The sequence below is a fragment of the Perna viridis genome, chromosome 10, assembly GCF_037379345.1.
Source record: "Perna viridis isolate PV_CMFRI_1.1 ecotype Kerala chromosome 10, ASM3737934v1, whole genome shotgun sequence".
In the NCBI taxonomy this organism is placed as follows: Eukaryota; Metazoa; Mollusca; class Bivalvia; order Mytilida; family Mytilidae; genus Perna; species Perna viridis.
The window spans coordinates 12,746,288-12,764,244 of record NC_142454.1 but is presented as its reverse complement, the minus strand read 5'-3'; the positions used below and the strand labels follow the sequence as shown (position 1 = coordinate 12,764,244).

Sequence of the window (17,957 nt, the reverse complement as noted above, 5' to 3'; positions counted from 1 at the left end):
GTTTGTTACTTATGGATATGATACTGATATTATCTTAAAATTGCCGAACTTTAATGTACTTTTTTCTGGCTAAAAGTAAAAATCAATTTGGGTCACATGACACAGTTGATATCCTAGGATTGTTACCCTTGCAAAATTATACTTAAGTCTGAGATTATCAATGCTAGGAGTAAGGTTTCAAAAATGAAATTTTTAGTCCTTAATTTCCAAAATATTGCTTATGATTTTAACTCTTGAAAAGGCAAGATTTGGTTAACTTTTGGTGCACTATTTACATCCACAGATATTTTTTAGAAGAAAAACACAAAAAATGAATAAAAGAAAAACTAAGCCTTAAAAGGTCATGCATGAAAAATAGGAGACACACTTCTGCACGACCTTTGGCTAAAAACAAATAATTGAAGCCAAAGGGACCATCTGAATGCTGATTCACCACAATACAGTGACGGATGTACTCATTAGCTTGATGTTATAACAGTGATAGATATATCCTTTATTTTCTGTAGAATAATAACCATTCAATACCATCTCCCTACTACAGTGAAGTACGTAACATGTGGTCAAGGTTTACCCTAAAACCTACGTTTAAAATATCAGAATTAAAGGCCCCCATGGGTGCGGTGTGGATTTACAAGCTATCAACACAGGAAATATCAAAACTGACTAAATATGGCTGATCACAATAGAGACATATCGTTCAAAATCAGTGGCTCTGTATGCCATGTGTCGTAATCATTATGGGATCAGATCAAGAACAGAGTTAAGTTTCACACCTATAGGAACGTAATAAACCTGATAACTTCTGACAAAACATGTGATGACCCATATAGGCATGGTGTACTTAAAATATTGGTCTAAACAAAATATATCCCACTTCAATCAAAAACTTGGCTTTTACAGCAGAACATATGCTAGTAAATTTTAACAATTTTTTTACTTCAGCAAAACTGTTTTTCTCATTAAGTTTAGAAAAAAGCTTTTTATTGACATTTTGAACAGTGACATTAATTCGTATGATTAACTGATTAGTTCAAATCTGTGACCTTAATGTAATAGGACTCATCTGATTAAGGTTTTAATGAAATATATGTACTAAAAACCTTCAATGTGGTGAGACCTAGACATACTAATGACAGAGGAATTTTTATGTCAATTTAATCTGATCTATAACCATGAAGTTTATACCTTAAACTTTCAATTTACAAAATTGTAAGAGTTTATTTTAAAGTTTGAACATGGTTCAATACAAGTGCCTGAACACATGATATTTTCTATATGGAAAGCTATTTTACAATAGCAACTCTACTTACCAGGGTCAGATTGTCCATCATTTCCTGTTTGGTGAAGGTAGAACCAGGCTGGTTGAACTTTACTTGTTGTTTATTTTTATCATTCTGTACTGTGTAAGGATAGTTGTAATTCTTACTATTGGCCTTGACGTCATCATACTGTGGTGGTCTGTTGTTATCGACATAACGTTCATTTTTGCCACAAGCAATACTCTTATTTCTCAGAAAGCAAATGACAGCAATGAGAGCAACGGCAACAACAAAAGTAACACAGACGACGGACACTACTATCAAAATGTACTCCTTGCTCTCTGGCTGACTCACATTTGCATGTTGAACAACAATCATGAGTTCAGTAGTAGTATTCAGAGATGGGAATCCCCTGTCACGAGCCTCAATTTTCAACTTAAATGTTTTGTTTCCAGAGGCTGCAGAAAGTTTCTTCACATGTAAACTTCCTGTTGAAGGATTTAAATAAAACATATTCTCAACATCTCCAGCAATAATGAAGAAGTTCACATTGCCATTCTCTCCAAAATCAATGTCATGAGCTTGAATCGTAGCAATAATGGAATCGACAGGAAGTGAGCTCCAGATTAGTACAGTATTATTAACTCCCTTGGGGTAGGAAAATATTGGGTGGTTATCATTCTTGTCATTGATTTTTACTAGTACTGTAACAGAACTAGTCAGAGATGGTGAACCTTTGTCCACTGCTATAACAGTAAACTGATATTGTGGTTGGTCCTCTCTGTTGAATATTTTCCTTGTAGTTATATGCCCTGTTGAGAACACATTGAATGGTACAGTTGAAGGATCTAGATTGGTATCTAGAGAGTAAACAATCTGTCCATTAGCCCCTTCATCTGTATCTATAGCAGAGACTGAATCAACTGCTGTACCATTTGGCATGTTTTCCGAAACTTGAAAATCATACATCATTTTAACAAATTCTGGTTTATTGTCATTAACATCTACAAGATCAACGACAACAGTTGCTTTAGACTCAATAGAAGGATTACCATGGTCCCTAGCAGCGACATAAAAGGTCACATGAGAAATTGTTTCTTTGTCAAAAACACTATTGGTCCTAACTACTCCAGACTTAGCATCCACTGTAAACCTATTGTCAGTAGCAGGAGACATTTCATAAGTTATTTTAGAATTATCACCAGAGTCAAGGTCTGTTGCAGTGACAGTCAATAGTGAGTGACCAACCGGTGTGTTTTCTAACAGTGAGGTCTGGTAATGATGAACTGGAAATCTTGGTGGATTGTCATTTTCATCCTTTAAGATGATTTGAAAGTTTACCGACCCATCCATTTGAGGCTGTCCTCTATCCTTACATGTAACAGTTACATTGTGAACTTCCATGGACTCCCTGTCCAGTTTATGTTGAACAATCAGTCTATAATCAGTTTCAGTCATTTTCAACAGCCCAAAATATGTATTATAAGTAAAGCATGAAACAATGCCATTTTCTCCGGAGTCTGTATCCTTGACCTTAATCACAGCCACAAGTACATTGATATCCGTTAATTCACTTATAACAACGGCATCTCCATCAAGCTGGTTAGACAGGAAGTTGACAGAAACTTCTGGAGCATTATTACCACTATCCTGAACATGAACATTTACAGTTGCTTGTGAACTTAATGGGTTACTTCCCTTGTCTACTGCTTCAACAATTACTTTGTAAACTTTATTTGGCTCATATTCTAACTTCCGAGTTGTTAAAAGCTTACCAGCAGAATCCACTAAGAAAGAGTCGTTAATTTCTTTATGTTGAAAATTTTTCAGTCGATAAAATATTTGGCCATTTTTGCCACTGTCAGGATCAGTGGCTGTTAGGTGTTTGACCAAAGTGCCTGCTGGAGAAGTTTCATCTAAATTCACGTCAACTTCGGTCTCAGTGAAGGATGGTTTATTGTCATTTTCATCTAAAACATTGACTTGAATTGTCAGGGTACCAGTTCGTGTTGGATTTCCACCGTCCATAGCTTGGAGGTAGAGCACATAAGAACTTGTCGTCTCTCTGTCTAATTCATTATGAACAGAAATATACAGTGCTATATTTTTATCCACTGTTTCCTGAACAAGCTGAAGGTCATCCTTTCCACTCTGACTATTCAACCTGTAACTTTTAACTCCATTGTCCTTCCCAGTGTCTAAGTCTGTAGCACCTGCTATTGGTATTTTTGAAAATTGAGCCTGTGTTTCTGAAATGTTTAACACAAACGTATTGGTCTGGAACCGAGGAGGATGGTCATTTAGATCAGTAATATTTACTCTAGTTTCAATAATTTCCGTAATTTTATTGTTATAAGCTAAAATTCTGAAATCAAAATGACAGTCTGCTAAATATAAACAGATGCCATCCTTTTCTCTATCAATGACAGTGTTTGTGTACAAATTACTGGAAACAGAATCTAATCTAAACAAATGTTTGTATTCTTCTTTTTCCATAAAATCATAAGTAATCCCTGAGAGTTTATCCTGGTCAAATTTTTCAGCCAACTTTGATTCAGTAAATATATTTCCGATCAGTGTTGAATTTGGTCGATCCTCTTGGAGAATGAATGTAATGTTTTGTGAGTGAATGGTTGTTACTACAGACAGCAGAAAACATATGTAAATAGTGATGATGGTGGCCATCTTTAATTTCTGTTGATCTGTGTTTTATTTTGTTCCCATGCCTTTAGTACTGTTTCTCACTTCTGACAAGAGAGTGTAACGAAATCTAAAAATAAAAGTAAACCATCATTCAATGCACATAAAAGCATATATATCTAAAACAACATTTTTTTGTGAGTACACTTTTCATTTATATCTCCTTGCATAGGTACCCCATAGTAATGTACAATGTACAATTTATTATTGTTTTATACGAAAGTATTACTATAACATACATATAGATTGTATCAGTTGAATGTTCTGTTCTTGGATACATTTTCAGCCGTTAGTTTTAATGCTATCAGACTTCTACCTTTAGTCATATGCAGATACCATTTAAAACTGATTTTTATAAACTGACAGATATTAAGGCTTTATATCCCAATACAACCAGAGAAATAAAAGTCTTTACTACAAATGACCTTTATTCAGATACTACACAGAATGTTATCACAGATTTTGACAAGTATGAAGAGGGTATCGTTTCAAACGCTATCAACTCACCACTTGTACACTTAATACATATCTCAGTTGATACCATAACAGAATTATTCACTTTAGAGCGTGTTTCTATTAATTAAAAACAAGTCACTTCATCTGACAGCTATATCAACACCCTTTCTACTGAATTTTATTAATTATGGTCATTTTCAGGTGCTAAAACCTCATATTTAAAAAAAAATGTTATTCAATCCAAATTATTTTTCTTCAAATCTATGCAGTTGTAAATAGTACTAAGACCTCAAAGCTAATTCAAGGTGTGAAAAAATTGCACAATTTTCATTTGAAGTTTGAAAAATGACAGTCCCTTGTTAACCCAAAATAAAAATAGACTGACTTGTAATAATTTTAAACAAATACAACAATCTAAATAACAGGTTTATTATATTCAAACCAAAACAATTTTTATACAAATGGAGCCCAAATTGGACAGGAACTTAAAATTTACACAAGAAAATTTACTCAACTTGTTCAAATAGAGAACAGGTAAACTCAGAGAGCAGTTTACAATAGAACTCTGTGTGAGATACCCATGGGATTATAATAGGGTTGACAAACACTTCATCATTTGGCTAGTTATACAACAAACATAAAAAGTACCTTGGCAAATAGTAGCCAAATAATAGTATCGAACCCTTCACAGACAAAATATAATTGTCAGATATTCACTATTGATTCTGGCATGAAGTGGCGACAAAGGTGTCTGTTTCAATTTGACGAAAAAATCCCAAAACAAATTGCCAAAATCCTAATTACAATGATTATAATATGTTAGTTTGTACAAGAAATGAGTTACATCTTTATAGTAATTAGGGGTTTATAAAATGATGTGAATAACAGTTAAAAATCAATTATGGTAAAAATAAATTCAACACTATAAATTGCAGTTGTCGAATCGAAGTTACTTATTCAACTTGTTTTGCCTTCACAAAATTATTTCTTTTTAGATACAGAATGGTTGAATGTCCTTGCTGTAATGATAAATTGATAATAAACCTATCATTGTTGTTAATCTCAATATTTAGGGTATTTCAAAGTCATAATTCTATATAGAAACCAATCATTAGAAATGATTAAAAAAAAAAACAGCTTTAAGAAATAAAAATACATGTATCAAATACTATGGAGGAATTCATTCATTTTTTTAAAATTCCAAACTTCGATTAAATTTCAATAAAATATTTTAAAAAACTACTTACATGTATATGAATTGAATTCCAAAACAATTGAAGTCATTTTGGATGCCATGAATGTATTAAGACATAAAAATGTACTCCTTCAAAAATTCCAACTCATGACACATACAGAAATACAACAAATAGCAGACAATCTGGATTCTGAATCTCTCAAACACACAATGAAATAAATAATCATCAAGTTTAACAAGTTCATTTAATTAATAGAAGACACAAAACAATTTAAATTTCGAAGGGTTAATGATTTCAGTGGATAAAATATATATCACCAACTAGAAATAATAGGTGTTGACAAGAGCCGAGATCCTCATGATCATTTGTATTTCCAACACCTTCCTAATTTGCATAATTTGAGCGTGACTGTAATTAATAATAAAACTTCATCATAATTTTTCGTAACATAAAAATAAATAATGTCTTTGTATGTGTTTGGAATAAATTTGTTCCAAGCCGTAAAACAGAATAGTTATGGAAGCATAATCATTCATAAATGATATCCTACAACTGTTGGGACACAGTAAATATATTTTTTATTCACGTAACTTTTTCTTTGAAACAGATTGGAGATTTTCTATAACATGTTGACTATTTAAAAATCTACATAATTTTGAGTCAAGCAAACAATTAAGGAATCTAGACTTAGCATTGTTGTGTGGCCCTGCAAACATCAGTATTTACAGGACCAAAGACAAAGTTTTAAACTTTTAAGAATACTGTAATACCAAAAAAATTTTGTAAAGAGTAAGAAAAAAAAAAAACAATAAATCATCTAAAAATAGGAATTTTATCAAAGCAAAAGTCATGAATTTACTGAATTTTCGTTCTAGTCTTATCACCATAAGACTATGTAATGACTGAGCTTCAGTACCAAAAAAGATGACAGAGTTACTGTTCTTGAATTAGTCCATACAGATGGTTTTATTTAGTTGGAACAGCTTGTGATTTGAGCACGATCTGTCACCGAGAAGACATGTAATAAAAAGGCCATAGATTTAAGTTTTTACCTGTAATGATGATCTTTATGAAATATCGACATGTAACTCCAATAACATTTCTACTTTGGTTGCACTAAGTACACAAAAACTTTTAGACCACACGGAAATACATAATACCACCTTAGAACGAACAAACATCAAAACACGCTCCTTTTAAAGTGCTCTCGATAGTTCTGAAGTCAAGAATAAAACACGATCTGTCCAATTTATTATATCACACGGCTTCTTCAGTTGACATAAAACTTGAAAACAAGCATATTAAAGAAGAAATATTGTTTCTCATTTTACGATTCAGATATTAATCATTAGATATTAACATAAAGTCATAACATCCCTTTAATTTCCAAGTAACGAGTTTACCATAATGAAAGTTAGTCCAATTCCGTATGATATTTTCAATCTAACCAATGAGCAGATATCAACTGCTAATCTACCTTCTGTTCCAAACTTCAAATACTTGTGTTGTCATAAGTAGTAAAAGAAATGACAAAAAAAAATAAACAAATTCACAGAAGAAGTGAGAAAAAAATGATAAAAGTTGAATGTTAATAATTTTAGGGGAAAATCAAACCATAAAAACCACAAAACACATATTTGAAATAAAATAGAAATTTTTGAATTTCTACCACCAAGCTCCCTATTTTTGGGCCCCTTTAGAAATGGCTTTATCATCAGGAAGCTTGTGTTACCAACATCCGAATATTTTCATTTCATTTACATTAGGACCAAAGAAAATTTGTGTTTCTGAGCGTTTTATCAGCTTTCAAACATTTAAATCTGAATCTGATACACTTCTTAAACAAATGCTTAATTGTGGTGCCCATAATATTGGGGGCATCATAACACATCAAGCAATAATTATCTCATGTTTACCATAAGTGTTAGTCAACATGGGGATTTCGGCTGGTGATGAAAGCGATACTGAGTTTCAGCAGATGACTAATAATGGTATATCAGATAGTGATAAGGATCTTTTGATTAATGATAAACAATAAAATAGTGAAATATGACCAATTATATAGAATAACTGGGTAGCTAATTTATAATTGATAAAGTGGATGACAAAATATAATTCAAAGTAAGGAAAGTGTTGCCAAGAAAATGGATACTGTAAAAACATTAATATTTGTGGGATTAAAATTTCACCCATTTTGATATAAACTTTTTTTGTCAATTTTTGTATTTTAACATTCTCCCTAATTTAGTTATAACAGGGACTTTATATTACACTTCCTGGTTAAAACTTTCATTACGGTTTTAATTTGCTTGATAATTCTTATTCACGAAAAAAAATAGACAAAATTTAATCCCCAATGAAAATTTCTGCTTTTACAGTATTCAAACAGTTGACAATTTACAATCTGATATGGATTACTACTTTGCAACCAGACAAACAGATTGACCAACTGAAACATTCAATACAAGATCCAATGTTCAAAATGAAAAAAAAAAGATCTAGTCTGCGTTTTAACATTAAAGACAGACACAGGAATAAGATCTATAGGCAATATGTGTATATCATTGTAGACTATCTTAATGTCATAAATTGACTAAAGCTGGGGGTAAACAGAAGTAAAATTGTAGAAATATAAAACCATCATAAATCTATTAAGTTACACTTTATATAGAAATTTAAACCAAAACATATTTATTATACCCAGCTATCAAAGAGTAAATAAGATCCAAGTTTCTACCCATTTCTGACTTTTAAACACACCTATTTGTAATGTTAGTATCAAACTACGATAATTTATGCTAATCCAGACATATTTGGCATAAAATCTCTGCTAACAAGATGCTAGCAGGTCAAGAGACTACAAAAACAGTATCTATTTAAGGACTAAATTAGGATATAGTTTATTGTACTTCCAATGTACTATACATGATCTTTACTTCACATAAGAACTATAAATGGAAAACAAGATAAACTGTTTCCAAATTGCTGCACCTAGATTTATGTTCCCCAATGCTGATTGTAATAAGAAAATTACTCAACAACCCTAAAAAATCCAGTGTAGAAATGGAATGAAATATCTCCCTGCTGCAGAAATAAAATATATACAAGTACTTGTATTTGTTAGTTTATAGCCATAGCGACTAAAATCAACATAAATAGACAATTTATAAAAAAAGTCAAATAACAAAATTCAAGTCTAGGACTCAGAGGCCTACGAGAAGAAGTCTAGGGCTATTTCATTGATTCGGCAAATACCATCATTTTTCAAATGTAAAATTAAACACAGGAATTGAAAACTTAAAACTTTAATGTCATTATTCTCTCACACCTGGATCCCTGTTTAATCTACACCTCTATTGCTTAACACCCAGAATACTCAACATTTATCTCAATATAGCTTTCAATAGATGTCAAATACCCCATTCACAAAAACTTCCAAACAAAGGGATCTTAATGTTTGGCCTGCACTATTTAAGCTTGAAACCTCATAGAGTCCAATAATAATTAATTATGGAGGATTACTGGTGACATTAAGAAAGCCTCCAATAGAATACAAAGCTCTGTCCAGAAACTCGCTAAATTAGTGAAATTTTTCCGTAAGCAGAAGGCATGTACTTTTAAGTGAGCTTTTATATAGGTGACAAATATCTGCTATTTATTTTTTAGACTAAGTAAGAATAAAGCCGTTTTTTTGGGAAAATTTAACAAGTTAGGGCAGAAAAGTATAAACAATAGGTTTCACACAGACAAATTTTCAGTTAAGTTTAACTTAATAAATTTAATAGAAATTCCCAGGGAAACACAAGCATAATTAAGTATGATGTTAATGTGTACAGCCTTCTTTTATAATATAAATTTTGAAATGTCTGAACTCAGCAAAAGATCCATTTTTTATATGAAAATATGTTAATATTTTGTACTTATGTTAAAAAAACCATACTTTTAATATCTGTATCCTAGGTAAAAAATTGCTTTAAGTCAAACTAATTATAATTGTAAAATGGAACCCTGAGGAAGGACTATGTTAGCAAAATAAGTTTGAAGGATAGTATTAATTAGATCATGCACTTAGTGTCCCTAGTTGGCAAGTCATTTCTTCAATAACATTTAAATTCTCCTTGTAAATTAAAAAAAAAGCCAAACAAATGGGATATATAAAATCATTTACCTATTTTTACAAAAAAAAAATAAGTCCACTTCAGTAAATACAGTCCCAAGGTAGGAAAAGAAAGGAAGACAAAACAAAAACAGCACTACTTTACCATGTGACACACAGCTCAGAATACCTGTAGTGGGATTAACTGTCTTTTACCTCAAAGCATCGTGGGTAGATTTTCAGGATAAAATTGCTTCACAGATAGACATCCTTTTAAGTCCAAAAACAATAACCCCGAGCCACCCTGAACGCCTATGCATGGTGTTTCACAATATTTATCATTAAACCCATCATTTTTTCTTTAAAATAATGTATGGTGGGTTTGTGTGAGAATTGGAACAAACACCACTAATCAGCTGTGAATCTTTATCACCTTTTCAGAAGATGGCAATCAGTAAGTTGAAAGCGGACACAAAGGACGGACATGAAGAATAATAAATTTAGCATAAGGTTTCTGTTGCAATTATATGAAAGAGCTTTGGAAACTGTTTTCATGCTGGAGAACAATTCCTTTTGTTTTAAATGTGGTGTCAAAACTTGATGAGAAGACCAAGATAATTTTTGACAAAAAGATACAATTCATGAAGAAGTGTGTCTCCAGTTTTAAACATTACAAAAAAAAACAAAAAGTTCAAAAGATTTTTGGAAATAAATCAAACTTATCATAAAACACCACAATTTTAGGGTCTAGTCACTAAACAGTAATTTTGAATGGTCAAAATAAAAATAATTCAAACATGTTTCCAAAATTTCAACACAAGCACTCTATAACCTCAAAATTCTCAAAGTTTTATTATAAAACTTTATTTAACAAAATTGAAACAAAATTATTTTTTTCATGTAAACAAGTGTATAAATCAATAAGGACAAAACTATAAAATGTACAAATATAATCAAGAAATGAAATAAAATAAACAATAAAAATATTTCAACTTATTACTCACCAAAAACCTTGAATGAGTTACATAGAAGTGTACGGTCCTAACACCGGGAAAAATAATTCCAGCAATTTGGTTGTCATTTCATTAAATCCAAATAAAAAAGTCATTACTCAAGTAGCCACAATGACCACTCTGTACCACTGGTCAAAACTAAAGGCTATAATTGTTATCTCAGCGATCAATGGAGACTAACAGTGGCTAACAAATTTGAATTTTTTAATATGCCTGTGCACACTCATCCTCATAAATTTGTACACTACAGAAAATAACACGTTTTTGCTCCTTCCCATACGATTATTCTGAATCTTTGACTGTATACAGCTATAATTTTTCCCATCAGTATTCTAATTTAGTCCACATTACCCACGTTGAGTTTTATTCCTTTTCAAGTATAAATTATAGGTCCTTAACTTTTTGAATCTGAAAGCAGTTCAGGGTATTATTCAGAGAGAGACAAAATCTTCGTTTTGTTAGCGTGAAACCAATTCTTTTCTTGTCACCAAATGATCCATTTTATCTGTCGTATTATATTTAGGCCCCCTCTTAATTTCTATTGTCAAGTTAAACACTACAGATTTTGTTTTCCTTTCTCCGTTTATTTAACTTTCTCCAATGAACCTATTAGTACGACTCATCCAATCAACGACTATATTGTCTACCTTTTAAACTTAACAATTTTGCACAAAAATCAAAGTTGGTCATGAGTACTCCTTATTACAACTCAACAAGAACATACAAATGTGATTTTTCACCTTTAATCTGATTATGAATTAATTTTCTAACTGGATAAAGATTATACCATACTGCTTTCAAATTTTCAAGCATTGAGTAATGGGTCAGATGTATTTACTGCTAATTCTACATAATCTATCTTATTTTTTCTATTATACTTCACAAAGTTTACGACAAATTTGAATGTGCTGTTTAATAACTCTGTGAGAATATGTATTACAATAAGAGCTTTACCAGATTATGTTTTTCAATGGGGTTGCCATTATTTTAGATTTTTAAATAGAAGCGACATTTGCCATAATAAAGTTAGTAGACTTCTAATCTGGTATCCTCAACAGGGAATCAGTTCATTCTATTCATGACAATATGTTTTTATGGCAATAAAACATGAAAAGACATGTTTCTGCATTGGAGCTGACTGCCAGCAATCAATCACTGTGATTCACAGGTCCTGAGAACCAAAGAGATAATCTTTTTAAACAACCAATTTAAAATTGTAAATCTCTTTTATTAACTATTTTATGAAATCTAAAAATCAATCACTTTGATTTGAAAAGTTCACATGATGAGAAAATAACCACTATTTCGATTATTAAAAATTATTTAGTTTCTAACATAAGTTAATAAAGGGAAAATCTGAAAACTGTTTTTTACTGTCCAAAGAAAACTTGAGTAACAGCTTAGAATTTATTATTAAAATTTTGATAATTTTTTAAGGTTTCCAACAGATTGCCAATGCAAAAATGCATTATTTAAATCAAACATCTTGGTGGTAAAACATGACAGAATCAATATACAAATTGACACATACCTGGGGTAATGAAAAACAAAATGTGTGAAAGTCACCCCGCAAACATACACCATGAGGCTGAACTTGTAAAAGAAAGGTCAAAGGTGACATAAAGTAGAACAGCTAAAGAATACATTTCTGAGTTTACAAGACAATAAAGCCCTTACAGAGAATGCTCTAACATAAATCAACAAAGCTGTGGAGATAAACTTAAAGCTTGGTGTAATTTTTAATTCCGCTAATCACTGCATGGTTGTTTCACTGAACAGGTGATGTAGAAATCTACCATAATTGACAGGTCAAATCTCCTTGTTTAAGAGAAAATCCAAATGTTGTCCTGTAATTAATTTTTGAAGAGAAAAATCCAAAAGCCGACACATCTAGCTCTTGACAACTTAATCCATGGAGCTTAAGGCCGTACATGTAGTCCGACGAGATGTAAAAATGTCAGTGCCGATCATAGCCTTGTTACCTAGACACTTTACAATGACAAGACTATAATGATTTTATTAAAAGGAAGTGGTCTTAGCCTTATCATGATGGGGATGTTTTTTACACCAGACTTTATTGTTTTACAATGTACTTAGCTTCTCCCTTAAGGACCTATTAATAGAGATCTCTCTTCCTACTATATACCATGTAACCTGTCTAAACAGAACACCTTCTTAACATTAAATTTGGTTCGGTTTATTAAGGTTCAAAATACATACATTATGTATTATTACAACATTGATGTAAAAGGATTTTAAAAAGTGTCTTGTTTAGACAGGTTTTTAGATTATTTAAGGTTTAGTGTAGACAGGTTTTTACATTATTAAGGGTTTGGTTTAGACAGGTTTTTACATTATTTAGGGTTTGGTTTAGACAGGTTTTTAGATTATTTAGGGCTTGGTTTAGATAGTTTTCACTTTAGTAATGATTTTAATTAATACCAATCTCAGAATTTTGTATTTTAGGTATTTCATATAAAAATTTCCTTTATATAATGCTTATATGCAAGGCAGTTAATTAACTAAAAAAATCTTTTCATACCTATTTCCCTTTCATTTGTGATGATTTAAGAAACAAAATACTGTTGACATCAAATTTGACATTTAATTTCAACCACACTATGTAACAAATAAATCAAGGGCCATAACTCAGCACCTTCCAAATCATTCAGACGAGTGAAGTACCTTATTAAGATAACTGAACAACTAACAGCAATCACAGACATCTAAATTGGGGCTATCAGTCCTGGTGTTATTGTTTTTGGAGATAACTTATCAAAATTATCAACTTCTGCTTATTGATTATCAGCTAGGTGTTAGAGGTAAGCTACTGGAGAAAATCCCTCCCTAGCTGAGGGGGATTAGTAAAGATTTGCTAGCCTTTGATACAGAAAACCAATGATTTTACAATACACTTTTCCCATAGTTACTGATTAATATGACTAACAAATAAATTGTAACTTCCGTTGTTCCGAAAATCAATTGGATTTATAACAAAAAAAACTGAAAATCTCCAAAATAAGACAATTCCATGTAATATTATACATTTAACTCTCTTAGATAAAAATTCAAAAATGATTTTTTTTCTAGTAGGAAAGGTGTTGTTTCCTTTACAAAATATTTTCAGGTAAAAATTTGTACTTAAAATAAAAATAATTTGGTACTGTTTTGCAAATTTCAATCAACTGATTTTCAAAAAATATATTTCTTTTAAAATTGTTGGCAAAATTGTGACATTAGTGAATATAAATCTCTTTACTGAAGTCTTGATGTTTTATTTATATTCTACATTTATATATTTATTTAGTATTTATTACAAACAAAATTTCAATCAACTTTTCTTTGGTCTATTTTTTCATTGTGATATAAGGAAAATCAAGTCAACCAGGATTCCTACAGTAATCAAGAATAAAAAAAACACATGCTTTCTACTACCGGTACATGTAATCAAAATAATCAGAAATTATGGGAACAAGGATTTGAACCATAATGAAAAATAAATAAAAAAACCTGTTTTTTTACTACAGTAATCTAACTGATCTGAAATCTTATGGTGGTAAACCACTCCTATCCAATAACATTATCATGATAATCCACTTAGTTTGGAGATTACTGTAATTTAACTATGGCTAAAACACACATTACATACATGTACATATACAAGTTAACTGATTCCTAAATAGAAAATTCAATATTTGTCCATTTTCTATACATACCTTCTGTGACATTGTGTAGAATCCTATATATTCCACATAAAAATATTTTTTTAGCTATACAATATTTGAAGAGATGGACATAAACATGACGAGTGATACTTAAATAACATGTTCCCTTTAACCCTCTTTAACTTTTAAATCTACCAAATATAAGCTTGAGTGAAAAATCATGGTTTATATTTAACACATTTTTGATGGACTACTAAACACTGATTTGGTTTTAAGTTTTAAAGGACTTCTGTTTTGTTGTTATTCATGAATTCAGCACATTTGAGCAGTTTTGAATATTGAATATTATGACAGTATGGGGTTGTCTTTAAAGCTAAATGCAGGATGACATTTCTATTTTCTATGCAATGTTGTTTGTGAAGAGAATATAATTGACTTTCTAAAGAGGCTTTTTAGACTCTTAAGAAACAGTGATTAGTCACAATTTTGGTACAAATTGCAGCTGTTTCAGAATTGACAATGGGTCATTAAGATGTAGCACCTTTTTGAAAACATCTGCATGTCTAAAACATATAATTCATTCCTTTAAAATCTTTCTTTCTTTTTTTTGATAGGCATGTGAAGTCTTGTACTGTCCCGAAATAGAATTTTTTTTATATGCTTTCTCTTTGTTTCTCAGACATGGAAGAAAATTCTGACAAGCAACAACTACTTGATGAGAGATAGTGAAAAACATGGAAGAGTTAAAAAATAATCTATAAATAGTATATAAAATTCATGAGTTGCTTGTTTTACACTATAAATCATTACTCTTTTACAAGTTCAATAATTGATTTTTAAGCTATAGTTATGAAAGTTTGCCAAATTTAAATGATTTACATAAACTTTGGTTTCACTTAAACTTAAATTATGAAACATTAAACACTGTAGATGGTTCAGAATTATTAACCAACCAGAATTGAAGGTATTAACATATGTTAATAAAGTGTTAATGATTAAGCGTAATTAACACCCTTGATCACATGACCTTAGAATATGTTACATCAATTAAATCTACACTTTACAGATTACGTAGTTTTAAAAATTTTAAATACAATGACAAATCTGTTAAAATTACTTAATATTATCTTTTAAAATATTTTGCAATTTCGAATCTGTATGTATTTACTGTTGCAATAAAAATATAGTTTTTAGCATTAGTACTACTTTGAGCTTCTCATTAAATTCATCATAAATTGAAAAAATGCAAAGATAAAAATGAAATTGAATAAGAATATACTGTTTATTTTAATTTGATAAAATTAAGTTCCAAAATAAGATTTTTGTAACAAAAAAAAAAAAAAACAACTATGAAATTGCCTACCTGAATTTTGATGCATATCTTTTTCCCATAAAATAAAAAATGACAGAAAGATAACCAATGTTTTCGATAGACACCTGTAATTAAATTTCTACAGGTAACCAATTAACCAATTATCTCTTTAACCTTGTCTATCATTTATGATCACTGTGGTCTAATAAAATTGTCAAAAATATCAATCGATCGTCTCAAATACTCATCATCTGAAGAGATTGAGAACAAAAATACTATCATTACAAGATGGGTAGAATATTGCATAGAATGAAGTTCATCTTCTCTACTATGAACATTTAAAAAATGGGCAAAATTGACATATTTAATTAAGGTCTACAATCTTTCCTGCAGTTTCTGTTTTATATAATTATAATATTTTATCACATATTTTAAGATCTTGCATTAGCATAGTGTAAAGGAAAATGAGCTAGAAACAAAAACTTTCCCCAACATCAATGCTCTGTCGAAAATAACTTCTAATTCAACATAAATCTTACCTATTCTAATTAAATCCAAAATAAATTCTTAAGACCTGTCACAAAGTTTGTTAATGTCACTAGTTTCCTCTTTCAAATAAAATATTTAAACACAATCCATATAGTTGTATTCCTTGCAGGGATAGTTTTCCCACTGACATTCTGGACATTTGTTTTCTCAATTTAGTGACATATATAATGTAATGTTTACTCTGCCTTCAATTAACAATGGTCAGTCAAAACTCTAAATAACATTAACAAATGGTTTTGTCTTATGTTTATACAAGGGTATCCCTAAAAGGATTAAGATAGGGACCTTATGTCCATTGAAACCTAATTATCTTAATCCAAGGTTAAAATTACTAATAATTAATAGATAATGAAATTATATTTTACATCAATTATGCAGAAATGTGACAAAGACAGGTGATACATTCTACAACAAGGTGACAATGGACAAAAAGTTCTGTCAATGGGGGATCAAAGAAATAGACAAACTGTTACAACTCAAGAGTCAATAGTTTTACAATACATGTTGACATTGGTGCTCAAGATGTTTGTCAACCTTACATCGAGTCTATTACATCAAAGATCTCAGAAACACCGGGGCCTTGGAGTTCCAATGAGAAAATCACAAAACTTAACAAATATGGACTTATTTAAAACAAACACTAACCAATTAACCCTGATTAATGTCTGTTTATTTAAGCTTTCATCTTCCATCCTGTCTCATTTCCGGGTCCAAAATGTGTTTGTATTTACCAATTTTTGGTCAACAGTAGCATGGATCATAGATCTTTGAAGTCTTAGCAGATTAACTCCCCTTGCTTTTCACGACTTAGCTAGAAAATAATGTAGCTTTTAAGGATTGTTGACCAATTAAATCTTTTATTTAAAGAGAAAGGTGTATCTGTTTGAATTAGGATTTGATAGTTGGGAAGCCTAATCTAGATATTAAAAAGAAACAGTATCACCTTGGTCTGAAGGCAGGTGCTTCAGTTTTTGTGGTTTTGATTGTAAACGAACCCCGCTAATTGGGTTTGGAGGTGAAATCAGATATACTGAATCCTGACAAATACCCATAAAATCTAACCAATCAGGATTAAATTGGAGTATAAATAAAATAAAAAATTGTAACTTTTCTGTACAGGACATGGTCAAATTACATTTAACTTGACTTGAATTTAGACGACCCTTCGATAAATACTTAGCAGAACTGATGATAGATGACACTAAGACATCCAATTCTATCATCTTAATGATTAGAATTTTGATGGCTTCCTTATGTGGTTAAAATTTCTTCTATTTTTCAGCACCCATAGAAGTAAATCTTTGCTAATGTCATAAAAATGGAATAAAAACTAATGTTAATTAGACCAAGGTTAAAGCTATATTATCGTAGTTCTGTCCTTAAGTGTAAGTATTTGTAAAAATCAGACAAAATGGGAAAAATCCGAAACTTGCATCTCAAAACCCCACCGATCTGAATTTCACTCAAGGATGCTTTTTATATTTGAAAAGACCATTATTTGAACTCTGCATCATTTTTTTCAATAGAATGTCAGAAAAATAAAGTTTTTGACAGAAATATTTAAATATTTTCAGTGCATTTCAATGAAATTACAACTAAAATTTACCAAAGTTATTTGGAAAATTTTGTCTTTTTTCCTTGATTCTGATGGTGCAAATAGTCAAATAAAACTTTCAAAATGGTTGTTTTTCTTCATACCATGTTTTACCTA

The 17,957-nt window shown here is 30.7% G+C and overlaps 1 protein-coding gene across 12 annotated transcripts in view; it reads right to left on the bottom strand.

Moving 5' to 3' along the window:
• The window catches only part of LOC148604573 (protocadherin-9-like), a 79,978-nt gene that overhangs the window by 8,240 nt on the left and 53,781 nt on the right, over positions 1 to 17,957 (bottom strand). For 7 of the 12 annotated variants that reach the window (XM_088549153.1, XM_088549152.1, XM_088549155.1 and 4 more), the window contains one exon: positions 1,311 to 4,029. In XM_088549153.1, coding sequence (XP_088405279.1) covers positions 1,311 to 3,944 — 2,634 coding nt within the window. In that variant the 5' untranslated portion in view covers positions 3,945 to 4,029. Of the gene's footprint in view, positions 1 to 1,310; positions 4,030 to 5,662; positions 5,807 to 6,663; positions 6,812 to 9,779; positions 9,893 to 10,711; positions 11,279 to 14,436; positions 14,593 to 17,957 lie in introns of those variants that run through there. The other 5 variants (XM_088549157.1, XM_088549158.1, XM_088549159.1 and 2 more) reach the window with 5 other exon arrangements.